At 38.9% G+C, this 20585-nt stretch overlaps 2 protein-coding genes across 5 annotated transcripts in view; both read right to left on the bottom strand.

Annotated features, from left to right (window-relative positions):
* Positions 1 to 1906: 1906 nt before the first annotated feature.
* Positions 1907 to 2296, bottom strand: LOC122645015 (WUSCHEL-related homeobox 7-like). Its single transcript, XM_043838370.1, has one exon. It carries the CDS (start codon positions 2294 to 2296, stop codon positions 1907 to 1909), a length of 390 nt encoding a protein of 129 aa, XP_043694305.1.
* A 6905-nt stretch (positions 2297 to 9201) lies between these two features.
* LOC122646117 (glycerol-3-phosphate acyltransferase ATS12, chloroplastic) overlaps positions 9202 to 20585 on the bottom strand; it is a 50916-nt gene continuing 39532 nt past the window's right edge. Inside the window, exons 11-14 of one of the 4 annotated variants that reach the window (XM_043839604.1) lie at positions 18642 to 18764; positions 18439 to 18552; positions 9787 to 9955; positions 9202 to 9511 (exon numbers count right to left, since the gene is read on the bottom strand). In XM_043839604.1, the coding sequence (XP_043695539.1) occupies positions 9821 to 9955; positions 18439 to 18552; positions 18642 to 18764 (372 nt within the window). In that variant the 3' untranslated portion in view covers positions 9202 to 9511; positions 9787 to 9820. Of the gene's footprint in view, positions 9512 to 9786; positions 9956 to 18411; positions 18553 to 18634; positions 18765 to 20585 lie in introns of those variants that run through there. The other 3 variants (XM_043839603.1, XM_043839605.1, XM_043839606.1) reach the window with 3 other exon arrangements.

The following is a 20585-nucleotide window of genomic DNA, read 5'->3' as shown; positions in this document are numbered from 1 at the left end:
ATCCATCTGAGAACTTATAGGAGATAGGCCCTGATGGACTTGACGGAGACAGAGAAGAAAAAGGGGGCATTGGGGCAGGGGCTCACCGGTCGCCTTTCCGCAGCTGCAATAGCCGATGGAGTTCTACAATCTGGAGCTTCAATCGCTGGCTGCCAATGAAATCATCCGGGAACGGAACCGGAGAAGAAGAGAACACACTAGGGTTCCAAAATCCAACTCTAAGTGATCTACTTCCGTGTTTGGTTTCGTATGGAGAACCTGAAGGGCGACGTTGATCAGTCGCGTACGTCTAGCCCAAAGGTTTTACCGTTTTATGCCTTGCGTTAGGGTTTTAGAGAGAAATATGTATTTTTTGAAAACCTGAATTGCCAAGAAAACGTTAATCAGTGGTGTCAATCGGTTGGTTCAGCCTAGGGCTACAACAGGGTCGAGTTGGGCCGGGCTTTACAGAACCCTAGCCCAACCCTAAGTCCCCTTAGGCTTGACCCGACCTCAGGGCCAGAAAAATCCAACCCTAACCCGCTCTCAAGGTTGGGCCGGGCTGACCCTGATTGGCCCTGATCATGGGGAAGGGGAAAGAAATGCATGGGTTGGAATGGACCGGGGAGAACATTATCAAATTTACATAAAATAACACTATAATAAAAAGTATTATATCACTTATTGTCGTCATATATAATATATTATATAAAAAAGTAGGTGACATTTAAAGTTTATAATGTATGTATTATATCAATATATATTTTATAGTATAACTTAAATCGGGTCGCCGGCAGGCAAGCTTAGCTTGAAGCCTCAACCCTAACCCGACCGACCCGACTCAGGGTCGAAATTTCCACCATAACCGCCCTCGGGCCAAATATCTCAACCCACTGTCGGGCTCGGCGGGCCGGCGTTTGGGCGACAGGCCAAACTTGCACCCTAGTTCAGCCTATTTTCGATCGGACGGAATCGATTTCAGATTGAGAATGGGAGAATTCGAATCCTAACCAATAAGGGAAGGTTTGGTTTAGGTGTCAACTTATTTCGGTATTCTGTTATTGGTTTGATATTGGATTCGGTCCGATTTAAGTTCGATTTTCAACGTATATATATTATATATACACACATTATTACGAGGGAAACATGTTTGTTTAACGGGTTGGTATCGTTTCTTATCAGTTTTTGTCGGTATGGGTTTGGATTTCGGCTTGATTGTCCATGTTCGGTGCATTTTTTGAGGATTTGAATCCTCTATGGCGCATTGGCGTGCACTACCGTCCCGCCGTTATTGTAGAGGATTTTGATCCTGTGGGGTGGCTATCCGTCTTGCCATTGTTGCCAGTGTTGTGCAGACATAAGATCGCGTGCCAAGACACCCTTGCCCGAGTGGGGTTACGGTTTTTTTTTTGACGAAAGTATAGTTTTACCCCTAGTTTTGGGTAATTCTGCATACCCTGAGGTTTACAAATGTCAACACTTAAATCCATTCTGTTATTTTATGATTAACAACTTTATAAACATGGGGTGAAATATCAAAATTGCCCTTGTAAAGAAAAAAAAAACTTCCCAAATCGATTGGGGGAGTTGCAGGTATCATCTCAATCTCTCTTTGAATACTCTGCATCTTCTCATCTCAATCTCACTCTGAATACTCCACCTATTCTTTGTAGTGTTTTCTGGGAATTCTTTCTTTTCTCGTTAATCTGCTACAAAATACCCAATCTTTAAAATCGGCTGCAATGGATTTCCAGTCTCCTAAGGAGGGAACTCCAAGCCATCTGCAAGAAGAACAAGATTCCAACGAATATGACCAACGCAGCCATGGTTGATTCACTGAGAGCTCTCAATCACGTCAGTCCTTTTCATCTCTCCCTCTCTCCCTTTTCAAGATTCCAACGAATACTAGTCGTTATGAGTTTGTGTTTCACTTACGTTTTGCAAGGAACACTTTCTCTGCTTTGTCGAATGGATCGATCTCTTCAACGGAAACTCTCCTTCGTTTCTGTCTTTCTTTGGCTTTATGATTTTGGAACCAGTAGAAGACATTTTTACTCTCGATCTTAACATAAAAGCTAAGCTGAGAACATATCTTTTGGATTTGATTAGTGGTTGGAGTTCGAAGTCCAGATCTGACCAGATCAGTCAGAACTTTAACCGGTTCTGCAGTTGGATTCCAACGCCCACACTTTGTTCCTCCACCAATAACTCTGTTATTCCCACCACTACCTGGTCCTGCTCCTCCTCCACCTCCCCCTCCATTAATATGAAAACCTGACATTCCTTCGTCCATATCTGAGCTTCTTAGCCTTTCCATCTTTTTCTTCTTCTTCTCTGAAACTCTGATCCTCTTTTCTGATCTTCTGAACGCAAAAGTTTATAGTCTGGAATCCTTACTATATCTAATACTACAAATTAGGGTTTTAGTCTATTTTGTTTTATTGATTCGGTGATCAAACAACAACAACAACATCAGAATCGACTTTTTATTTAATTTAGACTGCTTTGATTTTAGGGTAAAAAAGAAATATGAGATGGAACTCCGAGGATTTGATGATTCTCGCCTGTTTTTTATGCACAGATTAGTGAAGAGAGGAGGGAGACATGCACAAAAGCTGCCACTATTCAACGTGAGATTGAGATGAGAAGACGCAGAGTGAGAGATTGAGATGAGAAGGCGCAGAGTATCCAAAAGAGAGATTGAGATGATACTTGCAACTCATCTTCCCCAATCGATTTGGGGAAGATGAGTTGTAGGTTTTTTTTTTTTCTTTGCAAGGGCAATTTGCCATTTCAACCTTTTTTAACATTGTTAGTCATAAAATGACATTGGATTTACTTGTTAATGTTTGTAAACCTTAGGGAGTATGCAGAATTACACAAAATTGGGGGGTAAAACTATACTTTCGTCAAACCTCAAGAGTGGTATGTATAAATTATCCTTTTTTTATTATATATATTTTATTGAAATCACTCCGAAAAATCCCTTAAAATATAAGCTCTAGACTACAGTCATGTCTGGCCTGTGAGCCATGAGAGGGGAGAACAAGGAGGAGAGAGAACATGAAGGTTAAAAGACACTTTGTTCATGCATTGCCTTCAGAGTTAGAATCTGTTCTGGTTGTTTATAAAATCATCAATTGTGGATTCTTGGAAGAAAATGTCAATTTTCTTATAATCTTTTCGCATTTTAATTCAAGTTAAAATACTGGTTTTAGACAAGTTTTAATCCATTAATGAATGATGATCTAGGCTATCGTGGGCATCCTGTTTCGGGTCATCATTGATCTTAGAATAGATACTCAATGCGATCCTGGCGAGGAGGGAACCCAATCTAACAAAGAGGGAAGGAAAAAAGAATGGAGGAGGGGAAAAAACGGAACGAAGGGGAACTTGTGCAAGTGATATGAGTTTACGGTTAAGTTAATAAGCCTTATCTTTAGACTTTTTTTTTTTGGTAGAAAAAAAATGATGTCAAAAGATATTGTAGGAAGTTTAATTCTATTTTCTTGTTTAGCGGGATGACCACTAACTAATTTGGGGATTAGATAAATCTTTTCAAATTCTATATTTGTGGATATAAAACAAATTTTAAGTATACTTATCTTGTAATTATTTTTTTATCCCATGGATCTAAGAAATTTTCTCTAAATTATGGATAATTCTTTAATGGGCTCTATAATTTTTTAGGAGAAAGAACATTAAACGGTGTTGGCTGTAAGATTTATCGGATGTCATGGCAATCGGGATTGGTAGTCCGGTGCCTGCTGGTGTTGACTCCCCCACCATTAATGTGCATAATGGTCTGTGGGGTGATTCACAGCATTCTTGGGCAAGCCTCTTCTCCAGAGGGAAAGTTAAGGAGGGGGTTGTGGATATTTCCTACTTTGAACCATCTGTGATTGAGGGGGAAAAGGCTGCTGTGTGTACAACGGATGATTTGACTGAAGAAAAGGATCGATGGGAATGTGCTCTTGTTGGCTATGTTTTTGGACCTAAGCCAGCATTCTCAGTGATGAAATGTTTTGTCACTGAGAAGTGGAGTCACGTAGGAGGGGGTTGAGGTGTTTGGCTTAGAAAGTGGGATCTTCATTTTTTATTTTCAAGGTGCTGATCTCAATCGACAGATCCTTGACGAAGGACCTTGGTCCTTGGGAAGCCGACCGCTGATATTACGACCCTGGGCACTGGAAATATCCCTTTCAAAAAGGGAAGAATCGGAGTTGCCTCTTTGGGTTCGTTTATATGGCTTGAATCTCCATTTTTGGGGGACCACTGCTCTAGGAAAAATTGCTAGCGTTTTGGGGCGGCCTATTTGTGTTGATCGGCGAACGTCGCAGCGTGAGCGACTCTCCTTTGCGAGAGTATGTGTTTCCATTAAGGCTGAGGATGGTTTTCCATCGTTCATTCCAATTATTGGGGAAAATGGTGTGATCATAGAGCAACCAGTTGAATATGACTGGATTCCTCCAAGGTGCAGTGCTTGTAAGGTGTTCGGCCATGTTGATAAAACATGTCCAAAGGCCAGTGTTCAACCAAGTTTGGCACTGATTGTAGCAAGTGGTGAACCGATGTTGGTGGAGAAGCCATGGCAGACACAGAGCCAACACAAGGGGGTGTGGGAAACGGTTATTGCCGCCTGAATTTTCACCGTCAACAGTGGTAGAACAATCGTCGCCACCAGCAGTTGGGAAATCAACTTCTATAACCAACCGGGGTGTGACTTCCTCAACTGTCAATATGGATGTGGACAAGTCTGTGAAGGCCACGTGTGTGCAAAATGTTGTTGCTAAGGGAATTGCAAATAATCAGCCACGTGCACATGGGGTATCTCAAGTGCCTAGTGTGAAAGGGAACCAACCGTTGATGATCAGAGATGTGGATAAGGCAAGCAATGCAAGTACTGTTCCTATTGTGCATGGGAATAAAGATCATGGGAAAGAGGGTGTGGTGCATGTCAGCAACAGAGAATTAGTTCTTAAGGGTGCACCTTCGGTGAATGTATCAGCATCGGCTGTGAAGCAGAATGCTACGAAGTTGGAAGCAAAGAACAATGATGCGGCTGTATCAGGTTTTGCTCCAACTACGGAGAACCGATTTGCTGTTTTACAGGGTGAAGGGGTTAATGATGGTGTGGTTACAGTTGATGAGAATGCTGAAGGTACATCTGGTGTGCCTCGAGAGCGAGATCGCAGCCCGGTTCGGAGTGCACCTTTGGAGCGCTCTGCTGCCACTGTGTCTAAATGATCAAACTTGGAGCTTGGAACACCAAGGGTATCAATGACCCTGGTAAGCGACGTGCAACCGGTTTTTGCTCTTGCAGGAGGTCTACAAGAGACCAGTGTTATTTGTTTGGAGCTTCAGGCGATTCGAAGTGGGTTAGAACGAGCAAGGTTCTTTAAGCTGGCTCAAGTGCAAGTAAGGTTAGATTCGCAAGTTGCAATACAAATGATTGTTGTATAGGATACCTTGGCGAGTTTTGTGGTTAGTGGAGGCGATCCGTGACCTGCGTGACACTCTCCGCAGTTGCACCTTCGTTCACCATGTAAGAGAGATTAATAGTTGTGCGGATTATCTGGCTAGGTTTACTTATACAGCCTAGGTTTTCCATTTTAATTTGGATGGCCTGCGTTTGGCACTCTCTGAGCTGATTCAGAATGATACCAAGGGAAAGGTGTACTCAAGAATGTAATCTGTAACTTTTTATCTTAATAATATAAACGCCCTTTTAACCAAAAAAAAAAACATTAAACGGTGTTGTGCTTGGGCGTGTATCTACACCCACACAGCCTAGAGTTGCCCCTGGTCCTTTCCACCTTTCCAACGGGCAGTGCTGGTCTTTTTGCATTGGACTGTGTCTGGGCACAGGTACGCACAAGTACATGTCCAAGCACATCACCGGTTAGCATTCCTTTTCCCATATTTTATTTATAAAATCTTTTAGTTAATTAAGAAGTAATTTATTTTGGGAAATGACCTAGACTTAAGGCACGCAAAACTAGCACTTAGCCCCGACGAAATAAAAAGCCAAAGAAATATCCCTACATGTGCTTTCATTGGCTCCCATGCTAGTGCAAGCGCTACACGACCAAGTGGCGATCTCTTGCCTTTTTTCTTTTTTCCTTTGTTTTAGTTTAGAATATTTTGTATTGAAATAATTTTATTTCACTTGACTTCTAACCAAACTGGATGGGACCTTCCATTATTTGTGCATCATGAAACTAAAGGAAGAGTCATTCTAAGTGATGAGAAATTATCCAATTTCACATTATTTCACTTGATTTCTAACCAAATTGAACAACTGCTTGCATAGTTGGTTGGTGGCTTGCCAATAGAGTGCATGAACCCCAAGAGGTCATGGGATCGACTCTCCCATATTTGTGCTATGAGGCACCCCCTCCCTCTGTAGCGGTAGTTAAAATCTCTTGTAATTGTTATTAAAGTCTCATTGCGCAAAGATAGGATAGACCAAAATTTTTTTTTTTTTTAAAGAAATGCACTAGAAAACTTTACAATCAGTAATGTGAACCCTAGGATGGCGTGGTGACCTTTCTCGCCCAGTGGAGGGAAACTTTCTCCAAACCTATTTGTTTATTTCCTTATGTTAACCTAGACACTTTTTTTTTTTAATGAATGAAATAAAAACTAGTAAAATAAGAGAAATTACATTGTTCAGCATTCCAAATACAGAAATACAAGACTTGTTCCTACTCGCCTTTAAAGCTAACATATCAAAAAAGGAACAAACCCACTTGTTCCCATCTTTATAAAAAATAACATTTTGAGAAAAATAAGAAATTTGTGAGAGAATGTGAGTGGAGTTCCAAGGCCATGGATTTTTGAGAGGCGCCAAAATAGAGTCTTGCATACCCTATGAGTCATTCCAAATGTGAATGTTACTCCATCCAAAATTATATGCAGATTTTAACCCTTTCAGTAGACATCTAGCTTCGGCCTCTATAGTATTGATTGTTAAAATATTTATCCAACTCAATCAAAACAAAAGAGCTATGAAACAAAATGCCATACGCCCATCTTGATATATTTAGAAACTGTTAGAACATCTGCACAGATTAAAATGCGATATGTTAAATAGGGAATATCAGAATCAAGACAAGAGGAAGAAATTGTACCACTATGATTGATTACGGAAAACATATCCTCAAAATTTTGAATAGAGATAATCTCAAATCAGCGATCCAGCGATTAACATTGTATAAGATCATCCTTCGATTAGGGGCAATATCCAAAAGAACAACTTGGTTCCAATGTTTCCAGATGAAATACGAAGTAATGTAGATCACACTAAAAACCCATTTACAGAAAAGTTTGTTTGAGGGCATAGTTAGATAGATTAAATAACACAGAAGCAGCTGAAGAATGGTCAAACCTTTCAATTCTTAACCCCAAGAGGTCCCAAGACCCAAACCCTTTTGGTGAAATCGTAAGACAAAAGGACATGCCAAATTGTTTCCTAATGAGTATTATAAAAGGGACAGCAAGTATTCAAATCCATCCATCTACCCAGAATGTCTCTAGCAGGAACACCATTATTTAGTAACCTCCGGAGATGTAATTTAAACTTTGGATGGATGCAAAGTTTCCAAAAATATTTCCATCATTGACTAGAAAGAGGTGAAAAGTGCGATCTAATGTGATTGGTTGGACTGCCTCTATTTTTAATTAAGAAATTAGCAACCGATTTGGTGGTAAACTACCCAGTGTTCGAAAAATGACACCACCATTGATCTGGGGCTTAGGATAATGGGATTCTAATTACCTCACATATTAAAGACGATGGTAAGAAAAGAGATAAGAAATACATATTCCAAGAATTAGACAAGGTGAAATAACTAACATTAACCAAGGGGTCAAAAATTTGATTGTGTAGATACATGGAAAGGAGACCATTAATCTAGGGAAAACCCAAGCTGGATCAGCCCAAAAGAAGGTGTTCTGACCAGATCCTACTTTCCGAAACACCATACATTTGAGGAGGGGAATAATGCTCGCTCGCAATGTTGTTCCATGTCCAAGAACCCTTTTTTGAAATGGTTTTTTGGTCAAAGACGGATCTGACAAACTCTACTATTGCAAAAACATAATTTGCTTATCATATAAAAGGTGTCATTCAGATACAATATACAAAGACAAAATTTTAAGAACACATTCTGGATACAATATACATGTATCTGAATAAAATATTTGCATGTCAATTTGGGGCAGGAATAAGGAATTATATATCCCAAAAACAAACTGGCTAAAACATAGAACCGACCCTCCCTGTTAGTAAATGGGACGATTTTGAGAGCTATTTTGGGACTGATTATTAATTGAACTGGGACAGTTCTGAAAAGGATTTTTCAATAGGGGGTCATAAACTGAAAGCCCAATAAGGACCTGGTTGGAATTGGAAAATTACTAGAACCCATTCAAAATGTTAAGGATGTACAAGTGGGAAGGATGTCCTGTACAGAGAATGCATTCTGAGAAAGAGGGACCCAAACTTTATCAGACGGCTAAGGAAGCAAGATGTGCATTAATGTCCCTAGCTAGAGTAGGCAATCAACAGTTTAGAGCAACACAACTTCCCTCTACTGATAGGTTCCGGTGGCTGATCTGCATGTAAAGAATTATCACTGTGTCCCCCTAAAACACTAAAACACTGACTTTCGACCCAAAGATGGAATGAGACTAATTGGAACATATAAAAAGAGCCGAAGGATTGGAATCTGCAGAAACCTAGTAGAGTGAACCTGGATCAGGAGGCTCTTATGGATCGAAACCACAAACATAATTAAGGAAGCTATGGCTCCTCCTAGTCTTCACTCTTTCGCTCTGCACTCTTCATTCTTCAGCCATTCTAAGATTTACCTGAAAGAAATATTCTTTCGCATAGTCTTTTACCTGATAATAAACAGAGCCTGAAGAAATAACACCAGCAGCCCAATATTTCTCTTCATAAGCACTGCATTTAACAGCCACACCTTCAGGTATCTTCAGGATTAAAGGGATCTAATTTTCTATGGGTATGTTTGGTTGGTAAGAAATGGAAAAAAAGAAGAGAGCACTTAAATTTATGTGTTTATTTATCATTACTTTTCTTCACCATTCTTTTGACTTTTTTTTTGCCCCAAACAAACATACCCTAACTGCTGTTTGCAAAAGTGAGAATTGGAGTTCATTAATTCTAGCAATTAGTAAAAGAATAGAACCCACTGGTGACAAGAAATAAATTACACATGTATTGATGCGATTTTGAAAGATATACATGGGCAAATGAACATCAACAATGTGTGTCTTCACTGTTCAGAAAAAAAATTGAAGAATTATCTGTGGTAGATATACAGCCACAGCAGACTCGTAGCGGCTTCATTTCCTAGTAATTTCCTTCCCTGGGAGTCGGGATTGGGCTTTGGTGAATATAGGTGCCATCTGAATGAAAAGCCATCTTGATGGACAAAGCAATGTACAGCCTTAATCAGCCAATGATATTATTATACAACAGGTGCCAACAAAAATTTGTTGAAGTCTGCAATACATCATGGGGAGCTAAGCTCATTAGAATTAGCATTCACAAAGGAATTCAGATTTTCTTATTTTACTTTCCTATTCCATATCATTTTATTTATTTATTTATTTATTTTCAGATTTCCCCCTACAATTATACTAGTTTAGAGCGTGTGCAATGCAATATAATATATTATGCCTGATTGGGTTAGGAAAACTAGAAAGAATTCAAGGGGCATTTTTGGAATAGAGCATAAACAAAAGGGTAAATTAGTAATGTAATAATGTTAAACACACCTGATAATTGAAGCAAGTAAGTGGCAGTAGCCAACTATTGCCATGGTTGTGACAATGTGATTGCTGAGTTTGATGCCATCAGTCCTTGATTGCCATGTATGGCAGATTTGAGCACATTGTACTGCTCCACAACTGAATTATACAAAGCCTGTGAAAAGGCGACCTTAGCCTGCAAGAAAGAATGGCCTGCTCACTCAGAACCGATACAACATTTTCATTTGCATGAGCTGTGTTGAAAATTGCCCTGATCCATAGAACTGATAGCTAACAGGATTATTATAATTATTCTTCACTTCCCAACTATAAATAACCAAATTTTGACATACAAATTCCAAGGTAGATTGAAAATTTTTACCTCATTAAGACAGATGTACACAAAAAGATCAAGTTAAAAGCAAATTTACATCCATTACTTTGGCCTCAAAAGGAATTGCTCCCCACCGTCAAAGTTAATCAATGAGATTCTACCTCTAGCAGGCTTATGACCGAGTAACATATTTTCTACGTTGTGCATAGAGAAGAGCAGATAAGCAACTAAAAAGTGAACGGGTTGTTGAGAAGAAAAGATTAAGAATAGAATTAGATCCCAACTAATCACATCAATATTCACAAATTTAAGAGTCATTGAAGGTAAATCATGAGAGAAATTTCTAAATAAGCACGATAGTATAAAAAAAACCCATCCAAATATACTAGTTTTAAAGTTTTTAAGGGAATGGTCTGAAACTGAGTGCCTAGTTATCATATGAATAAAATAGGTATGGATCAACAGTTACCAAATATCCCTTGCAGGCCAGAAGAATTATTGTCCATGTTTTGACTATAGCGAGTTACATTGATGCAATCCTGGGTTCGAAACCCTTAATTTTGATCGTATGGGCCAACAAATTGAATAATTCTAAACATAAAGAAGCAATGGCAATTCTGAAGCAATTATGCACCAAATAAATAAAGTAACAAATGAGAGGGCCAAACTGGAAAATTTAGAATGGAGATCTTATCTGGGAAATGTAATAAACAAACTTGGTACCATGAACTCATGAAGGGTCTTGTGTAAACAAGGTAAAATTTGCCTTAATGGCAATTAGAAGAAGCTTTTTCCTCACAATTGAAGCAGTAGAACCAGCGATAGCCCTACCAGACTTAGGTTGAGAGAGGCAGAGAGCTCCGTCAATCCAACATCAATCAACTCGAGATTTCAGGCCAAGGTTGATAATCCCCAATCCTTCCAAGCTTCAAACCCCAAAATTGGAAAGCAAGAGATTATTAATATTATTCCTCTTAAACACAACCTGGCGGTAAGGACAGAACCAGATTCGAATTTGATTCTGCAACTCACCAATCTACTAAGCTTCAGGGTTCAAATTCCATGGAATATATCATCCTAAGGTATGGATTCAATTCCCATAATTTCAGCGGAAAAAAAAAATGATTTGAATTGAGAGTTCTATCAACTTTATTAGTTCCCAATCCAATGTAGAGAACAAGGTAGCAATGGAGTTTGGAATAACCCATACAGGAAAGAAGAAGAAGATAATATCAGATTTAACAGAGATTTAATGGAGAGACTTAAAACTGGAGATTAAAGGATGACAAGAATTACAGAAAGACGTATCAGATAGAACAGCACGATGGTCTCCAACAAGAGCAACCAGCAAAGATAAAAATTCTATTAAGAATACTCTACTCACAATGACGGGATTAGATTCATATATAGAAAAGAGAAATAATAAAACTCCTAATTACCCATTCTTGAAATAGAAACTGTAGCTAAGGCCTGATTTGGTATGATTTCTATTTCAATTTTGGATTGATTTCATGAAATAGTCAACAAATAGATTTTTGATCAAGAAATTAAAATTGTTTTGGTTGCTTCAATTTGAAAAATTTCAAGAATTAGAAATCCATTTGGTAATTCAATTTCTAAGAATAGATTCTCTAATTGAATTTTTTTTTTTGGGAGAGGGTTCCTCACACCTCCGGTGTGGGGGAATCTCCCACACCATACCAATGGTGGCATGGGAAATAATATCACACACATGGGGTCCTCATGGTCAAGGGACGAGAGAGAAAATAATAACATACCCATGTGAAATGGCGTACAATACATGATAAAATCTTTTGTTCAAATATTTGATAGTTTTAAATAAAATATACCAAAAAGTAGGGCTGCAATAGGGTCGGGTTGGGCCGGGCTTTATAAAACCCTTGCCCAATCCTAAGTCCCCTTAGCTAGGCCAAGTCCCGACCCGACCTTGACTCAGGGCCTGAAAAATCCAACCTTGACCCGCCCTCAAGGTCGGGCTGGGCTGGGCTGACCCTGATTGCCCCTGATCATGGGGAGGGGGAAGAAAATGCATGTGCTGAAATGGGCCAGGGAGAAAATTATCAATTTTACATAAAATAACACTATATTAAAATGTATTATATCACATACTATATTCATATATAATATATTATATAACAAAATGTGGGGGACGTTTAAAGTATATAATATATACATTATATCAATATATATTTTATAGTATAACTTAAAACAGGGCCGGGCCAGACTTATCCTGAGGCCTCAACCCTGGTCCAACCCAACCCTGACTCAAGGCCAGAAATTTCCAACCCTGACCCGTCCTCAGAGCCAAATATCTCAGCCCAAGCCCTGTTCGGGCCGACAAGGTCAAACTTGCACCTCTACCAAAAAGTTGCATGAAAATAAAAACACAATAGACATTGTGTTCATCCTCAATCTGATCTACAATTTCTTCACGATATGTTTCCCATAGCTGTTGTTGCATGCCACCCACCACATTTGGAATGTTCACAACCTCTTCACCATCATTATCACTATCGTTGACTTCAGTTTCATCATCAAACTCTCCCCTCTCTGCTTTTTCAAAAAGCCAATCTGATGTTGTTTGCTTTCTAATAAAGTTGTGTATTACACAGGTATTTTCGTTACTTTGGTCTAGGATACTTTTCTCGAGACCCAATTTATATGCCTAGGGATGCTATGAGAGATCCTGAAGCCTTAGACCACCACACAACTTAATTATCTGGAATGCCCCGGTAACTCACAAGTTCAGTTATATGAGCAGGAACAACAGTCTTCAGATCAAATGGTTATAAGATTTGAGTTTGGACTACTTAGCTAGAAAACAAAAGGCACATCCAGATATCTTGATGAAGAGCTGATTTTATAAATATTGAGCCATGGAAGAAAGGCTACATTGGAACTGGATTGCAACAGAGTTTGGGTCATAAAATCTCCAAGCAACAAAATTGAAGTCCTTTACTTTGACTAACAAGCCAAAGGTACCAACAGGAACAGTAGACGAATTAAATAAGCTACCCACAGTGTTCCACATGAATCTGAGACTCAACTAGTAAATTTTCCTAACAAATCATGATATACTTTGATATATATAGCAGAATCCCCTGCATTTCATTCTTCTGCACTATATCATTTCCTTGACACAAGGATATGCAGCAAGGCTGCAGCCTTTTCATAGGGTGGGTACTGATATTTCATGACATAGTTTGAACCAAAGAACAAAAACATTGCCTCAGAGTCCAACAGTCAGATCTGAAAACTTGTTGGAATGCTTTGCTTTGAAAGCTTTCCAACAAGTCCAAGATTGCTTAAATCTGATTTATATTGAAGGAGTTATGTACCGGTCAAACTTAAATTGGTATGCGCAAATGCTGTCAAAATCGCTCTGAATGAAAATATTTTTTTGGACATCAAAACAAATGAATATTTTACCGCACTTTTGGTTTTTAGCAATGTTTTACCATATTAAGATTTATGGAATTTTTAGATCTAAGAAAAACCCCAGCATTAGAAAGTTGAAAATTGCACTAAACATTTACTTAAATGATATTAGGCATAAATAAGTGTTTGTCCTGATTTCTGGCATAAATAAGTGTCTGTATACCAAGAGATAGGTGCCTGTATACCAAGATTTCCCACCCAGATCTTGCCCAGATCTCGAGATCTGGCACTCATATAAAGGAGTTTGGGTCGAGATTTTGAGATCTCGCCGAGATCTCGACCGAGAAATTGCACTTTTAGAACTCGCATGAGATCTCGGCGAGACCCCTTGGAAAACCGAGATCTTGCGAGATCTCGAACTATGCTATACAGCCCATATTTGGGGTGATATCCTTAAGTTGTGTCACCCGTCAAGGAGTTTGGTGAGGAGAGTTATCCGGGAGGCTTTGTGGATTAGTACAACCTTTAAGGGAGATACCATTAGCTACATCGCTAAGCTGGCATTTTGTTGCACCATTGATCACATTTGGAGGGAGAGAAATTTCCGTGTCTTTCAAAATAAAATTTGGACCTGCTCCTACATTGTTAGTGATATCCGTTCAGAGGTTGAGGATCGGTGCCGTGTTGTCACTACTATGGGGACAAAATCCCCATGGAATATGTTCCTTGTGGAAAAATGGGGAGCCTCTCCAATTTGGACGCTGAGATGATGTCTCTATGTATTTTTCGTAGCTTTACCTTAGCCTTCGGTTCTATGTCCCTTTGTTGATGATGCTTTTTTTCCCTTTGCCCCCTTCGTGTCCTAGGATTGTTGTAAGGCCCTTAATGCAGATTCATCACCGAAATAGACTTGTTTTATTAGGAATAAGTCTAGGGTTGGGTTCTATACATGTTGGGCTTTTGATCCCATGGGTTCTCTATGTAATAGGTCATTTTTATGGACTTTAATTATGGGTAATAGGGTTGCATACGGGATTAGTTGTTTAAATTCCTTATTTAGTTTTATTTTATGTAATTAGTGGTCATGTGATCACTTAAGTGATCATGTGACTTGGTTAAGTGGTCTTGTGACTATTTAATTGTTTTGTTTAGTTGGGCTGGATTAGGACCCTGTTTTGAGTCTATTTCAGTTTCCTAGTCAATTTCAGTTACCTAATAGGTTAAGGATTGGGTTAGGCCTTTCTTTTTCAGAATAGGAGTCTATTTTTGAGTCTTTTATATAAGGTTGTAAAGGGGCAAAGCACTGAAGATGAATTTTGATAATGAAAAAGCTTTTTGCTGCTCTATTCCATTGAAGATTTTTCTTGTGTTTGATCAAGCCTGGTGGGATCAGTGTTTGATCCGATTGACACCTTGCGGTGGGAAGCCCGGGTGGTTCATTGAAGGAATCGGTGTTTGATCCGATTGACACCTTGAGGTGGAAAACCCACGTGGTTTGTTTAGGTTCTCTTTTGAAGATCGCCATTACTGTTTTACTTGAATTTGACTCTATGGTTGAGGTTGGTGGTAATTCTTCTGCTAACAAAATCTATGATTTATTACCCCATCCCAAACCTAATATATTTGGGTTATTGTTCTTGGTTTCCCCATATGATTTAGTTCTCATTGTTCTCTTGATTTCCTCATACAATTTCTCGCCCCATTGTTCTCCTGGTTTTACCCTAAAACCGATTCACCTTTTGATAAAAGATCCTGGTTTAGTTCCTAGTTTGACTATTCAAATCTAGGACTACATTAGCCCCTCTCGGCTTGGAAAGCCTTTGGTTGTTTGGTTGTTCGAGCCTTCTCGCCATCTTGGGTTATGTCCTCGTTTGGTCGTTGGGGCTCTTCCTTTGGCTTTTAATTATTTTCTTTCCTTCTAATAAAGTGATTATCTATAATTTAAAAAAAATTCTTGGGAATTATTATAAAAAAAAAACTCTTGGAATCACTCTTGAAACCACCATGTCAATACATGCACCTACAGTGACCAAAGCAGCTTCTTTTCAAGGCCAAAGCATCTGCAACTTGCACTGATAAGAGTTGCAGAGGCTCTGAAAATGGAAACAATGGTTCACCCAAACCGAATAGAGAGAGAGAGAGAAAGAGAACAATATAAACCAAGATGAACAGCATGAACATAATTACAAAGATAGATTGCAGGGGAAATCTGGTGATGGTTGTATCTCAAATCAGAAAAAATACTACAAACCCGAACTGAATGAGAGAGACAGATGTTCATACCTTCTCGTATTAACCAGAGAGAGCGAGAGAGACTGAGGACAAGAGCAAGAGAGACAATAGTTCGTGACCTCTTCAGTTCATCTTTATATGTGTTCTTTACATAAAGACTCATTGTTTACTCAAAAAGAGTCTTTGTTTTATTAAATTTACGGAAATTACTATTTTGCCCATAAAGGAACCATTGTTTACCACGTGCTCATTCAAGAGCAGCACGAAAATAGGATAGAGTGCGATTTCAATTTTGAAATTGAAAGGGCTCGTTACCTATTTCAGAATTTCTATTCCATCTCATTTCTATTTCACTGAAATAAGATGCAATAATCAAACCAAAGAATTTCTGAAAAAGAAATCACCCTATGAAACTGAAATAAAAATCAAACCAAATCAGGCCTAAGTAGGAAACTAAACAACTACCAAATCCCTACGCATATCCAACTTCCCTAAAATAAAAATATTGCAAAATTTTCAAAATAGTCCCAAATCTTCTACGTGTTGAGATATCGCGATATCTCGATATCTCGTGAGATATCGGCGAATATGGTATTTTGCTTAAAGTGTCACGTGAAGGGGGCTTTAATACAATATTTCAAAGATTTCGGTCCATATTTCGACGAGAGCTGCATTTGCTAAGGAATTTCAGTCTTTTGCCTATTCTTCCACTCTTCCAAGCTCTCATCCAACACTCTAGCCATTGTTCAAGCACATTGTTGTCGGATTTTCGCGGTAAACTCATCGGAGGGTCATCTAAGCTCATCATCCAAGCCTTTTTCCACTATTTAAGGTAAATTCTATTCCTCTAAAACTAATTTTTGAAAAGACTATGTACAAATTTTGTTGGATGGTGATGATATTAATATATGTTAGACACCGGAGGCCGATCTATAGCCTCACGGTGTCGAAAATTTTTCCATATGTATTTTTTTTTTTTTTCTGGTTTTAAAAATTCATTTTCCTACAATTAAAATAGGAAATAATTAGGGGTAATATGACTTAGATGGTAATGAATTAAATATATGTTAGACACCAATGGCCGATCTACGGCTTCACGGTGTCGGTTTATTTTTCTGCTCTTAAATAATTATTTTAATTTTCGCACATACCACTCCATTGGCATCGGATTATGGTGCATCACAACCTTACGGTGGATATGGATATGGATCATCATCATATGGGCGAGTTTAGTGGGGTAGGGGACTATGACTACGGTCCAGTCCCAGGGACATCTTGGATCATCTTTTTAGATAACATCTTTGCATACCCTAGCGGACCTAGCTACCAACCTCACCAGCCATACATGCGCCAATGCCATCGCCTCTTGCGCGGCGCCAACATCATATCACGTGGATCATCTTCTTCACGATTGGATCGATTGGTAACCCTAGTTTATATCCTAGGATATGTTACCTACGTATGTTGATAATTCCATTTACGTGACACTTGTGGATGACTACACTCGTTTCTTCTCCGATTCTATACCGTGGTCCACATATGTCCTTCAAACGAGAGCAATGGACGTCGACTCGGCTAGGCATGAGTGGGATTGATCCAGGAGGCACAGCAACTACTATTAGCGATTTAGCACTTGTAATTTGTAACTTAAGTTGTGATTTCATTGATCTATGAACTTGTGAGTTGTGACTTGCGAGTTGCGAGTCTTGTGACTTACTAACTTTGACACTTAGTGTATTGCCTTTAAGGCTTTAAGCGAGTTATTGAATATTATGGAGTTTATGAGAATCATGGCACTCATCAATGTGTATTGGCTTTAACTTGATATGTGATGAAGTTAAATACTATTATTAAATATTAACTGCCTAATCTATGTGTATTTAACTATTTATACATTAGGGTCGGCGACCGTATGTCAATCAAGGGTGCAAGCCCAAAACACCAATTTAAATTCACATTTTTACAATTTTATGGTTTAAATGTGTTTATTAAGCTTAAATAAGGCTGTCCATGAAGTTTCAGGCCTAGATATGGCCAAATACCCCGAGATGGACCCCGAAATATTGCAGAAAAAATGCAATATTTCGGTCATATTCGCGATATCTCGGATATTTCGGATATCTCGGTAGGCCCGAGATACCGATATATCGCGAGATATAGTACTATGCGTGTAACTACATCATACATCTTTATTCTTTACTCAACAATACATATTCCAAGAAACATGACAGATTAAAATCAGTCTATTTGGCCTTATCCTTGCTCTTTTGACTCGTATTAGGCCTTATCCATGCTCTTGTTAACACCTCAAACATGCAACGTACCAATTCTTCTCACCAGTGCCACCACTGTCTCCAACTTAGAAATTTTACTAAGCAAGTAATAATTAAATATTAAAGTACATGATCATTTTAATCTTTATCTCTTATTATTTAAAAGTACATGTTCATTTTAATCTTTCTCTTAATACCATAAAATAAAAACTAAATAAGCAACCAGTTGATTTGGTAATTATCTTACCTGAAGATGTTTCCATAAAAGAGAATTAAAAACCAAAAATTAATTAGATGATAACATGTTAACATAAACAGTACTAAACACCAAATTTGAGTCGACAGTTACAAAAGAAATATGTCAAGTGTGAACTTGATTTCATGGATGGCAGCAACTATCATAAATGAATTTACATGAGCAAAATATTTTATGGAACCAACCTCATCTGGGTTTTCATGGACAGCAGCAATTCCATTGAAGTTGATTTCTGGAGCCACCGATAACCCAACCCCATGAAACGAGATCATTCTTTGCTCTCCAATTTCTTTCTGGACCTGAGGAAAGGGTTTTGGTTGCTACATAGTGGTATAGATAAAACAATACTCGCAGAAAGAAGAATCATGGATAAGAGCATACTGCATACCTGGGTTGGCGGGGGCATGATATCATAGCATATCAATGCCAAAGGATAGATATGCCCAGGAACTCCTGAATGATCCGCAAGCCTTCTCATATTGTCTATAGAAGAAACATCGAATGGTGCCTGCTCCACTTATATCAGTACAAAACAAAATAAATGCATTACAGCAACTAGGAGGGGGGGGGTGGAGAACAGGAGAATCATGATGTACGTAGCAGTGGTCAAACCATAGCCTCTTCTAGTACTTTAAACCAAGCATGTGACTGTAAAGCAAGAAAGTTTTCATCTTTTTCTCCCCTTTACCCCCCTGCGAAAAAGGGGAAGGGGCTATGGGTTGGATTCAAATAGGTGGGATGCTGCTTGTGCTAGAAAGGCTAGACTCTCTAGCCCTTGGAAGAGTGTTGTCAGATCTAAATTCTATTTCCATAAAGATTTTATAGATAGCATCATTCCCCCAACTTTTCATTTGCTGTGGCTTTGCCAGGATGATTAGGCCTGAGATCTTAAACCTTTGGCTTTGTAGGTGCTGTCCCATGCAATATCTTGGATTTCCTTGGAGCTTGGCAAGACCCCATTAAGGTTGAGATGCATATTATTTTGGAGATACCTTCTTTGGGATGGAGTTTGGAGCATCTGGGGTGAGAAGAATAGCAGAACTTTAGTGCGATCAAGGAGGTTAGTCTAGTTGTTGAGTCCATAATTGCCAAAAGCGGCTAGGTGGGCTTCTTTATTAAACATGAATTTTGTCATTCGCAACAGAGAGACCCCAAAAAGTATCAGACATGTTTAAGCTGATTTTTTTTTTTTTTTGGTGGGGGGGGGGGGTGGGGGGGGGTGGGTTAAACCTGAATCTTGATGGTTGCTCATTTGGACATACAGCAGCATCAATCAGAACGATAGGGCAGAAGACTGACGTGGTCATTTTCTTAGCAGCTTCTATGACATTGCCAACCCTAAAAGGGCATACCCAGTGCATGAGGCCCCCGCCACGGCAGGGTCTGGGAGGGTCATAATGTACGTAGCCTTACACCACTGCTTCGCGAAGAGACTGTTTCCCGACTCAAACCCACGACCACTAGGCCGCAATGGAGCAACCCTACCATTGCATTAAGGTCCACCCTCTTATTGGTATTGCTGACTCTACCGAGACTAAATTCCAGGCTACTAAAATGGGGCTGGATCTTGAAAAGTTTATTTTCTGAACCCCTGATAGTATAAGTTGATTGGTCTGTTTACTAGCACTCTAGAGATTTGGTTGAGTACGTGAGTATCTCATTAAACTGGGTCCCAAGGTCTAGCAATTCTGGTGCAGATGAACTAACCAAAGCTGGTGCTGAATGGGATTCATGCATATTGACGACTACCAAACACCAGTTAACCCTCCCCCCCCCCCCCCCCTTTGGTTTCATTGTAACCTTCAGAGATCATGAAATGACTAACACTATAAACAGTACAAAAGGTCAAAACTTGTAAATCTACTAGAGAAGAACTAAAGATCTAAATTCTATTTCCATAAAGATTTTATAGATAGCATCATTCTCTACAAAGAAGAAATAGAAATTTTAAATTTCTTCTCTGAAATTCACCATTGACTTACTCTACAGCCATATCTAAGGTTATATACCTCATCCCAATTTTACTACTAGATTTGAAGATTCCCCCCAAGATAGTAGCTTAAGAGTCGACTATTACTTGGATGAAATATTATATTGGGACACAAAATCTCTCTTTATGTGCTGATTATAGAATTATATCCAAGACAGTGAAGACAGTGATTCTCAATTGAAGGGATGAATGGTTTTACTTTTGACAGAACCCAGAATGGTTGAGTAGATGAAAGACTGTAATCCTAATCAAATGTGTGAATGTCGCTTTTGACAGGTCGAAAAAAGCGGTAAAAACCCTATTCCAACAGATAGAAGAGAGGAAGAAGAAGAAAAGTAGCAT

The sequence above is a fragment of the Telopea speciosissima genome, chromosome 11 (assembly GCF_018873765.1).
Source record: "Telopea speciosissima isolate NSW1024214 ecotype Mountain lineage chromosome 11, Tspe_v1, whole genome shotgun sequence".
NCBI classification, from domain to species: Eukaryota; Viridiplantae; Streptophyta; class Magnoliopsida; order Proteales; family Proteaceae; genus Telopea; species Telopea speciosissima.
The sequence above is the reverse complement of the archived record's forward strand: the minus strand, read 5'-3'. Positions and strand labels throughout refer to the sequence as shown.

What these genes read in the sequence shown, in the direction of transcription:
- LOC122645015 (XM_043838370.1), bottom strand. Translation starts at nt 2,296, where the DNA reads ATGGAAAGGCTAAGAAGCTCAGATATGGACGAAGGAATGTCAGGTTTT.